Source organism: Suncus etruscus, chromosome 7 (assembly GCF_024139225.1).
Source record: "Suncus etruscus isolate mSunEtr1 chromosome 7, mSunEtr1.pri.cur, whole genome shotgun sequence".
NCBI classification, from domain to species: Eukaryota; Metazoa; Chordata; class Mammalia; order Eulipotyphla; family Soricidae; genus Suncus; species Suncus etruscus.
This window is the reverse complement of record NC_064854.1, coordinates 52,976,145-52,987,472: the sequence shown is the minus strand read 5'-3', so window position 1 is coordinate 52,987,472 and position 11,328 is coordinate 52,976,145. Positions and strand designations below refer to the sequence as shown.

General features: G+C 49.7%; 1 protein-coding gene across 1 annotated transcript in view; it reads right to left on the bottom strand.

Moving 5' to 3' along the window:
* Positions 1-6,074: 6,074 nt before the first annotated feature.
* Positions 6,075-11,328, bottom strand: part of EDEM3 (ER degradation enhancing alpha-mannosidase like protein 3) — a 44,830-nt gene continuing 39,576 nt past the window's right edge. Inside the window, exon 20 of the mRNA XM_049776436.1 lies at positions 6,075-9,195. Within this exon, the coding sequence (XP_049632393.1) occupies positions 8,789-9,195 (407 nt within the window). The 3' untranslated portion in view covers positions 6,075-8,788. The remainder of the gene's footprint in view (positions 9,196-11,328) is intronic.

Genomic DNA, 11,328 nt, shown 5'->3' with positions numbered 1-11,328 from the left:
ACCTTTTAGAGTCTTTGAAAAAGCATCTAGAGGGCCCAGAAAGATAGTACAGCGGCGTTTGCCTTGCAAGCAGCCGATCCAGGACCAAAGGTGGTTGGTTCGAATCGAGGTGTCCCATATAGTCCCCCGTGCCTGCCAGGAGCTATTTCTGAGCAGACAGCCAGGAGTAACCCCTGAGCAACGCCGGGTGTGGCCCCAAAAAAAAAGAAAAAAAAAGAAAAAGAAATTAAAAATTGGGGGCCCGGAGAGATAGCACAGCGGTGTTTGCCTTACAAGCAGCCGATCCAGGACCAAAGGTGGTTGGTTCGAATCCCGGTGTCCCATATGGTCCCCCGTGATTGCCAGGAGCTATTTCTGAGCAGACAGCCAGGAGTAACCCCTGAGCACCGCCGGGTGTGGCCCAAAAACAAAAACAAAAACAAAACAAAAAAAAGCATCTAGAGATGTCCAGAGCAATAGCATTTCAGGGAGGGCATTTGCCTTGCATGTAGCCTACTTGGGTTCAATCCCAAGCATCCCATGTTTCCCCAAGCACTGCCTTGGGAAATTCCTGAGTCCAGAGCCAGGAGTAGCCCCTGAGCACTGCTGGGTATGATCCCAAAACAAAACAAAACAAAATGAATTTTAAAAAAAAAGAGCATCCAGGGGCCGGGCGGTGGCGCTAAAGGTAAGGTGCCTGCCTTGCCTTCGCTAGCCTTGGACGGAACGCGGTTCGATCCCCCGGTGTCCCATATGGTCCCCCAAGCCAGGAGCAACTTCTGAGCGCATAGCCAGGAGCAACCCCTGAGCGTTACCGGGTGTGGCCCAAAAACCAAAAAAAAAAAAAAAAAAGAGCATCTGGAAACAGAGCACCAGGCAGGAGCTGTGGGCTCCAGTACCTTAGTTAGAGGGTCTAGGCCAGAGGCCCTCTCCCTCAAGTCCTGACCCAGGGCCACCCACCTGCATTGTGTGTGTGTGTGTGTGTGTGCCTTGTCTTCCTACATACACAGGGTGGGTTTAACTCGTGTGCATTATGTGCATCGTGTGTGTCCACATGTGTGCACATGATATTTGTACACACCAAATGTTGTGTGATGTGTATACACAGTATGTACCCTGAACACTGCATGACGTGATACATGAACAGAATTGTGTGTGCACAATGAGCTTGGGTGCTATACATGATGCATGTATGGACACAGGCACTATACACAGCACATATAGGGACAATGCATGTATACACAATGAGAGTCGACATAATGTGTTCACATGGTGCATATATGGATACTGAACCATTACGCAGTACGTGCGTGGACATGACTACATGGTGCATGTATGGACACAGGACCATAGTGTGTCCATAGTGCATGCATGGGAACTGAACTATGTGTATATGGTGTGTGTATGGGCACTGGACCTTGTGCATGTACAATGTACCTGGACACACTATCAACAACGTGTGTACACAACATAGCTGATAGAACCAAATAAAATATTAGCAGCTGAGGTTCTGCTATTTTCTCTGGAGCTCCTTGGGGCACCCTGGGCTACAACACACCCTACTCTCCTACTCTGGACACCTCAGGCCCATCTCAGCTATGGGGAGTAAGGGATTTGCAAGCAGGTGCTACCTCTGAGCACTTCTGGTGTAGGAGACATGGCAGCCATGGGCCCAGAACATGGATTTGCCTCTTAGCCCCTCCTTGGGCTGCAGGGCTGCAAGCTGTGGGGTGCTGGAGCCTCTGCTCTCCCAGATAGGGCATTTGGGGGCTGCCCTTCTGGGCTGCATTGCTGAAGATCCTGGTTTGAGCTCTGCAGAGTCATTCTTTAAAAGTGTCTGAGGAAGTGACACATCCAATGGCACTTTGATTCCTCCGCAAAAGTTTTTGTTTGAGGTCAGGAGTTAACTCCTGCCTCTGTGCTCAGGAATTACTCCTGGCAGTGCTCAGGGGACCCTATGGGATACCAGAGATCGAACCTGGGTCAGCTTTGTGCAAGGCTCCCTTCCAACTGTGCTCTTGCTCCAGTGCCCCCCTCCCCTACTATGTATTTTTGACATGGGACTTTCTAGTAACTCGATTCTCACCCTGGGCCTGGCATCGAGTTTTCCTTCACTTCCTCTCCTGATCTCTGGATGGCAGGGTCCTGGGGGTTCTGTCCTTGCTCTGCTCCCAGGTTCCATGTGAGAGCTGCCCCGTTTCCAAGATGCTGGGGGTGAGGGGGCAACTCGAGCAGCAGGCTCCCCTTGGGGACGCACCCTTTCAGGGTTCCCACTCTGCAGCTCCCACAGCTGCTGCCTTCCCCAGGCTCAGACCTGACATTACCAAAAGAAGGAAGAGGGCATATGGTGCCCACCCGTGTGCCTGCACACCTGTTCAGTCACAGGCATGTGCCCAAGTCCTTTTGCATGCACACCCCCACAGACTGCACCTATGTGCATGTGCGCACACATGTGCCTGCACATATCCCCACGTGTACACACAGGCTAACACATTTCCCCAAAGTCTGCAGGCTTTCCACCCCATAATCTGTGCTCTGGGGGTGAGGTGTGCTCCTGATGGGTCTTGCCATCTCTCTAGGACCCACACTGGGTCCCTGGCACTACCCAAACTACCTCACCACCATCACATACACACACTGCCGGTACCACCTCGTGCCGCAAAAGACAGTGTCTGACAGCAGTGTGGATGCATCTTCTGACTCAGCAGGAAGGTGACCTGTGGGAATCCTTTCTGGGAGGCCGATTCCTCCAGGAAGTCCCTTTCAGGCAGTGCTCCTGCCACACAGGCCCACTAAAGCCTCCTGGGTCTGTTCTGCTGCAGGGAGGCTGCAGGAGAAATACCAGAATTCTTCCTTTTTTTGTTGTTTGTCTGCTTGTTTTGGTTCACATCTGGCAGTGCTTGGGGCTTATTCTTCGGTCTGTGCTCAGGAATCACTCCTGGCAGGCACAGGGGACCACATAGGACTCTAGGTATCAAACCTGGGTCAGCCGTGTGCAAGGCAAGAGCATTACCCGCTGCACTATCACTACAGCTCCTCTCCTTTTTCTTCTTTCTTACATCCTTTTCTTCCCTTTTTTTTCTCCATCCTCCCTTTCCTTTCTCCTTTTTCTTTCCTTCTCTACTTCCTTCCCTTCTTTCTTCCCTCCTCACTCTTGACTTGCACACGGCTCTGGGAAGGACAGAGGGTAGGGAAGGGGTGTGATGGGCAGCCCCCCCCCCACTATCCAGGGGTCTTCCAGAAACATTGACCAGAGCAGGGGTTGATAGTCACACAGCTGCCTGGGATCCCCTGCATAAAGCAGCATTTCAGCCCCCAATCATAGCCTCTGCACTGTGGATTGTTCCAGACTCTAAATAGACCATTCATTCCCAGCACAAGCTACCGGGAGTAGCCTGCTGGGGAGGGGGGGAGTGGTGTCCATGGTGGAGAGGAGGCAACCCTACCACAGAGACATGAGGCATACAAGGGTGCACAGACCTTCCCCTGTTATCCCCCATGCTGGCACCACCTCTCTTCAACCTTGGAAAGGACCCCGTGACCAGTGAGCCCAGTGCAGTGGGCAGATCCAGGGGTTGGGGGGCCTCCTTCACACCTAGGTCCCAAGAGCAAAAAGGAAATACAATGGGAGGGAGGAAGGGAGGAAAGATGGAAGGGAGAGAGGGAAGAAGGGAAGGAGAAAGGAAAGGGAGGGAGAAAAGGGAAGGAGAGGGAGGATTGGAGGAGAGGAGGAAGAAAGGAAAGAGAAGAGAGGTAAGGGAGGAGGGAAGGAGGAAACAAAGGAAGAAAAAAGGGCAGGGAAAGAGGGAGGGAAGAGAAGGGGGAGAGCAGAAAGGAAAGAGAAGAGAGGTAAGGGAGGAGGGAAGGAGGAAACAAAGGAAGAAAAAAGGGCAGGGAAAGAGGGAGGGAAGAGAAGGGGGAGAGAAGAAGGAAGCAAGGACCGAGAGAAGAAAGACGGAAAGAGAAGAGGGAGGGGAGATCCCTAGACCAATTTCAAGGCCTCCAGAACTTGGACCAACCTTCTCTAGGTAGGCGACTTCTTTTTTAAAGGCTCTGTTTTCCTTGGGGAGCCTGAGGCTCCCAGGCCCAACCCAGGTATCTAAACGGTTCAATGCTGGGTTCTACACCATGGGGCTGCGTCCAGGCTGGGCCATCCAGGCTGAATTCTCCAGGGCAGGAACTCGGGCCCCACAGAGCCGTGTACTCCACTGCGGTCACCCCTCCAGGATCTGGGGCTACCTTAGGTGGGGACGTGTTGGGGCAGGCTGGGACCCGGTGTTTAGAGGATTTTGGGCCACTCCAGTCCTCCTCCAACCACCAGGCAGCAGACTATGGTGCAGACTACAGACAAGGCAAACATCTTTCCTGTTGTTCTATCCCTCCAGTCCTACCTTTTTCTTTTATTTATTTATTTTTTGTTTTGTTTTGGGGCCAAACCCGAGATGCTCAGGGGTTACTCCTAGATCTGTGCTCAGTAATCACTCCTGGAACAGACAGGATGCCAAGGATTGAACCCAAGTCAGCTACATACAAAGCATATGCCTTCCCCACTGTGCTATTGGTCTAGCCCTGCTTTTCTATTTTTAAACTGTTTTTGCCTAAAAGATGACACAGCATTCTCCCAGAAATTCTGAGCACATTATTTTAGTACAGTAAAATAATGAACTCTTAATTAGCATTAATTCTAAAATATATGCTATGTGTACTTAACATTTTTTTCCCTAGCCAATCCTTTAACTTCTAGAATCTTATCACCCTTTACCCATTTTCCCAAGGAGTTCATTCACTGAGATCTGGTTTGCAGCCTCGAGATGTGGCTTTGAAACTAGGCTATGATTCTAAGCCAGTGACCTCTTCCATATGATTTTCTCACAGCTGACAAGACAGGTGCCTGAAGGTCAGACAAGATTTGGGGGTTGGGGCGTCAGAGCTCATTTCCTCAAACCCCACTGTAGGGGGAGTTGATAACTTGCTCAAAGTCTCTCTGCCATCGAGGTGACAATATTTCTCACTTCCAGGCATCTCCTGGAACTTAGCCCAGAATTCTTCTCATACTCCTAGCACTTCATGTGAGATTTGCTGTGATTTCCCTCCCAGCAAACTACCTTGATTATATTAGTTATGATGGAAGAATGGGTGGTGGTTGAATGATGGGTGGATAGTTGGATGATGGATGGTTGGATGAACAGATGGTGAATGGCTGAATGGTAGACTGGTGGATGGTGGATGGATAATAGAGGGTGAGCAGATGAATGGATGGAAGGTGGATGGCTAATGGGTGGATGTGTGGACAGAAAAGATAGGTGGATGGCTATAGAGAAGGGTATTTGAGTATGGAGTGGATTGGTGAATGATAAATGGGAGACGATAGAAAATAGCCCGAGGGTTAGATATGTTGATCACAGATATGTATACAGTAGATGGCTAGGTAAGATTCATTTTAGCTGCTCTTTTCCCACATTTCTGCAAAATATTTTAACATATTGTCTTCTGGTCTTTACTAGAACTTTAAAGTCAGACCGAACTAATGATGATATTGTCTATTCCGGTTGTAATTAAAGTAGTGTGCCCATTTATGATGACTTGGAACTGATAGATTTTCTTTGATTCCTTGAGTATTCTTGGCCACACCCAGATATACTCAGGTCATTCATGATGAGATTCAGGGGACCAGCTATAGTCATCGATCTAATCTGGGCTGGCCATATGCAAGGCAAATAAGTAGCTTAACCCCTGTACTACCTCTCCATTCTTATTTTATTATTTACTGCTTATTCACAAACTTTGTTCTTATTTACACTTAGTGAATATTTGTTGACTTTATGTTTTTGCTCTTCATTTTCAGACCACGCTCAGAGGTGCTAGGGTTTATTCCAAACTCTGCACTCAGGGATCACTTAGGAAACCCATCAACAGATGCCCTGGATTCTATCCTTGACATCCCATGTGGTTCCCTGAGCACTACTAGGAGTAACTCCTGAGCACAGAGGCAAGATTAACCCCGGAGCATTACAGGGTGTGGCTCAAAAAAAAAAAAAAAAAAGGTAAAATTAAAAAGGATGCGTTTGGTGTTAAAATGCAGAAAACCAGACCAGCATATTTACATATTTTATTAAATCTTTACAATCAGTAATTATAATCAAATACACAATTATGTACATGGATTATATACATCCTGCTTCAGACTTTTACATCACAGTACGTAGCTTCCCTTAGAAAGAATGTACATATTTTTCACCAAACAACAAACTCCACCGATAGCATTAACCCAGCACCTGCAAGTACAGACGACTTTTTCATAAATTACATCATAAGAAAATATACGGCTGTAAATTGGGCATTTAAAAATGTCTTATAAAATCTGAACATACAATTATTTCATTCACAGAATGTTTTTTGTCTCTCTATGTTCTAACTAAGCCTTGTGCATTAAAACTACCGGTTGAATATTTCCTCAATCCCCCCGCCACCCCTCAAAATGTATGAGCGCTACTTGAATCACTCAGGCTAAGCCGTCTTTTCACACAAATTTGGCATGGGGTCTGGTTAGCAGGAAAATGCTGGTTTTGCTGTAAAAAAAAAAAAGGCTTGTTTGATGGCCGTGTAAATACAAAGTTCAAGAGGACAAATGTACTAGATAAGCTTAAAAGAATCAGCGTCTGCAATTTTCATTCTCTCTCATACTGTGAAGAAAAAGGGAAAGAGAAAATTAAAGAATTTTGTTCCGAAATGACAATCGCAATTGCGATGGAAGCTTATTAAAGGGAAAAAGAAAGAAAAAAGAAAAAATTACCTAATACAATTTAATCTTACCTAACAAAATAATCCTATCCCAAACACACGTAGTAAATTATAATTCCCTTACACTGAACCTTTATGGGGAAAGTACTGCGATTTAGTGTCTATCATTTCAGTGGAATAGAGTCATTTTATTTTCCAACCAGGTAAACAAGTTAGGTTGGAAACCTTGAGAATTACCTGCATTCAACACCTTGCTCTGGGACCCCTGATTCCAGGCTTGAACCAAGCACTGCACAAACTCACCATCCCAGGTCTCACGCCCTCTACAGTCAACAGCTGACTGAGGTAGACCAGATGTTTTCTAGGATTCAGGGTCTCGCAGAGCCCCCAAATCTTTTGGAAATAAGTAACATTTCCCTAAAGGTTTAAAACAGAAAAAAAGAAACATGGAAGAAAAAGAAAAACCTTCATAAGCGCCAAGACCTGCAGGGTAAGTGGGAGGCTGTGAGCACAGATGGCCAGGCCGGGGTTTGGAAGCGGAGCGCGCGCCTTTCTGAGCCAGAGGAATGGCACGTAGGGGTGTTTGGGGTATAAACCCCCAAATTTGTCTTTCTCCAGCAAGTGTGGCTTGGGCAAGCAAGAGAATAATTTGCTGTAGAGAGACTGTGCCCCCTTGTGGCCAGAGGAAGACAGCAGCAGGCGGGGTCATGGAAAGACTCGCTGTGTTCAACATTCAACATATTCCAGGTATAAGCATAGGTCAGGGTCTTTAAGGCTTCTGGGATCCTTCTGGAGTGAATTGCCTGCTCATGACCCACCCACAACAAGGCGAGCAACGGGGCTTCCGCTAGGCTAGCGGGTTGGTAACTGTGAAGAGCAAAGCCTAACTAGTCCTCCCTCCAGTCTCCCTTCTTCTGAAAAGGAATCGCACAACTGAGTCAGGTGTCCCCATGGGCCAATGATGCCCCCATCCTCTCCCTCAGACAAATCTCTCTGACTCGCAGCTTCTTCACTGGCATTGGACTGCAGCAGAATGGACACAGGTTGGGCAGAGGGTGGCCAGGAAGAAACACATTTATGCTGCAGCACCCAGAAAGGCAACGAAAGCTTCCAGACGTCCCCCCAGAACTGACTCGGGGTCAGTGGAAAAGGAAGAAATGACGTAAGAGAAGGCATGATAGCAAGACTGGGGCTGCCCAGACCAGGGACGACACATTTAAGACTTCAGACATGGCCAGCACCAGCCTGCTTCCCCCTCCCCAAAACCCACAACCAAAAAGCCCCTTCCTCCTTTGCTATATGGCTGTGCTAGGTGCTGCCTCCGCTATTTTCAGGTCTGCAGAAGGAACAGCGGCTTTAGTCGTGACCTCAAAACCATGATTCTTTTAGGGACATCATGGAGGGGTGGGAGAGACATGGGGTACTTGGGGTACTGGGGAGGTGGGAGAGATGTGGGGCACTTTTATAATCATTAGTTTTGAAAGGGAAGTAGAGGAGGTTCAGGATCTCAGAGCACTGTGGTGACTCCTCCCACCCCAGACATGGGGTCAGCTGAGCTGGCTGGGCGGGAACCTGGCCCCTGGTACACTGCAAGGGGCAGAGGTGGCTGACCTGTGGGGGCCCCCCTCCCCCCAATAATATCTGGAAAAGCATCTGGGGCTTGTGGGGCACAATCAGCCCCCCAGTAGCCTGACACCTTCTAGCTGCCCCCTGGCCCAAAGGGATACCCTCTCCTCTGTCTACAGCCCAGGTGGACCAGGTACATCCTGGGCCCAGCTGCCCAGGGTGGCGGCCACTTTGGTTTACGTGGGGACAGAGCTGGAGAGACCAAGCCCTCCACTGGTGAGCCGTAAGGGCTAAGACCCTGAGCCCAAAACGTCCACTAGACCCTGACACTCCTTCTGAAGGGGAGGCCCAACACGACGGCACCCCTCACCCCTCATCTGCCCTATCTCCCCAGAGCCCTGAGCTTGCTGGGCATGGCCCCCTGGCCCGCAGTGCTATAGGGGCAGGAAAGGAGGGCTACAGGGGGCAGCTGATGGTCTTGGGGGTCAGCTGCAGTCAGCCCTCAAAGCTCGTCCTTCTCCATCAGCTCGAAGGCTTCTATATCCTCGCTCCAGTCGGCCAGGATGGAGTCCATGGGCCGTGCCGCCTCGCCCCGGCCATCATCAGAGTGGGATTCATAGTCAGGGCTGGATTCAGGGTTGGGGCTGGATTCAGGGTTAGGGCTGGATTTGGGGTCAGAATCTGCACTGTTCTCGAGCCCTGTGGCCTCCCAGCTTGGCCTGTTAAGGTCCCTGCATTCGTCCTCTGTGATCAGTGGCTTGGGTGCATCAAGGACTGAGTCTACCAGGACAGGGGTCTCTGAAGCTGTGTCCAGCTCACTGTCCTGTGGTGTGGTAGCTTGCAACTCCCCAATGGGGCCAGATGCATCCTGGTCCGAGGCCAGCGGCTCCTCAGCTTCCATCTCGCCGTCTGCGGAGAGAATATGTACATTTTACATGACCTTCCCATATGGTATGGTGTGCTGGCTTTGGGCAGTTACTGGGACTCACATCAAGAAGAGCGGACAGGGGATAAGTCCTGATGGGAGAAGGGACTGGCCTGACCACTCACAATTGCCCATATTGGGGTGTGTGTCTCCCTGTTACAACTAGGGAGCCCAGACTCCAGACGGGAAGCCAAGCTCAGACTGCTGCGAAGATGCAAGATGCAAAGTGCAGGCTTTTGTCTGTTTTAGGGCCCCAACTATTGTGCTCTGGGATCACTCCTGGTGGACTCAGGTGACCCTATGGGATGCTGGGAAACAAACCCAGGTTGTTTGTTTGCAAGGCAACTGCCCCCATTAGGGCTACTTTAATTCCACTAGTGAGCCACTTCAGCGTAAACCAAACTATTAAGAGAAGAAAATCACTGAGAAGAGTAAGGAAATGAAGCCCATGAACTTTTTCTCTGTGGCCATTAATAACCAGGAATTAACTTAAGGATCCTTTGTTATTTTTTAAAATTATTTTTTGTTTGTTTTTGGGCAGTGCTCAGGGGTTATGGCTCTGCACTCAGAAATCGCTCCTGGCAGGCTCAGGGGACTATATAGGTTGCTGGGGATAAAACCTGGGTCAGCCACATGCAAGGAAAATGCCCTATCCACTGTGCTATCGCTCTGGCCCCAAATTAAGGATCCTTTAGACTCTACAAATATGCCACAGGATGCAGGATTTTGCTTTGTGGCCACATCCAGCATCGCTCGGGGTCACTCGTGGCTCTGCACTCAAGAACCTTGTGGGATTTGGGAAACCGTATGAGCTACCAAGAATTGAAACTTGGTCAGCCTCTACACTGTACTATTGCTCTGTCTCCAGATGTGGGATTTATTAAAATACAAGATCCAAGCTCTTCAGATTCTGACATCTTGGAGAAACTAAGTAATCTGAAGGCTGAAAAAGCCCCTTCATGACAGGAAGCACCAGGGTGCTGTTCCATGCCCCTATTTCTAATCCCATTTCTCTGAAAACTTCGGAACCAAAGTCTTTCCTGTGACCTTTCTCTGAACCTGAGACCATCAGTTTGGTCACTGTCATGGGTGACACAGCCATGGTCATCACAACCCCCGAGGACTTGGCAGCCAAGAGACTGCGGAGGAAAGAGGGCCCTGTTTCCCGGAGCTGGGCGGCGAACAGTCCACTGTGGCAAATGACCCCATGGGTGCTGGGGTGAAGACAGGGTGGGGAAGCAAGACCATGTCCCAGGGAACCCCCAGCAGGGCACCCAGATGCTAGGCCTCAATTAGGGTGGTCAGAGACTGGGGGCTGGCAGAAAATGGGAGGTCCTGGTGCCATGTGCTAGGTCTTAGGGTCCTCAGCTATGGGAGAAAGGCTGGTGCGCATGGAATCGCTCAGGAACCGTGCCCCTAAGGTGGTACTGAGGCAGGAGAGGTTGCCGTGACCCCTTAACTGGCTCATGAAGAAGCATCACGAACTGGGGCTTGTCCCGACTGGCCAGTAACTCAAACATCGGCCTCAGACTGAATCCCATCTGGAGGCATCAGAGATGCCCCAATTCAAGTTGGTTCAGACAGGGCAAGACCCTGCCCTGCTATGGCTGGGTGGGTTGAGTAAGCCTAGCCATGAGCCCTCTTGGGGAATGGGGACCCCGAGTCTCAGAACTTTCATGGGTAGTCAGAACGGAGGGGGGATGACTCCTGCGGGAGGACAAGTGACAGGATCTGGGAGAGCTGATGGACAAAAAACAAATCAATACCATCATCCAGACATGAGGATGAGCCACAGAAACAACTGCATATGGACACAGCATCCATGTGTATTTGCAGCACATGTGCGCGCGTGCTCACATACACACACAAACACAAACACACCCCACACACACAACTTAAGGGTGACGGCTGCCAGATACTTACTACTGTTAATAATGTAGCTGGGTGTCATTTTACCTTTTAATATCGCAGCTGAAAGTCCAACGGGAGCACAAAACGGGGGAAAGAAGCAGAGGTGTTAGGACGAGCTGGGCGGGTGGAGGATTCATGCTCGACCCAGGACTCGGAGGACAGGGAACCAGGTGGGTTCGAGAAGGTTTGAAACCTCCTGCTACTGG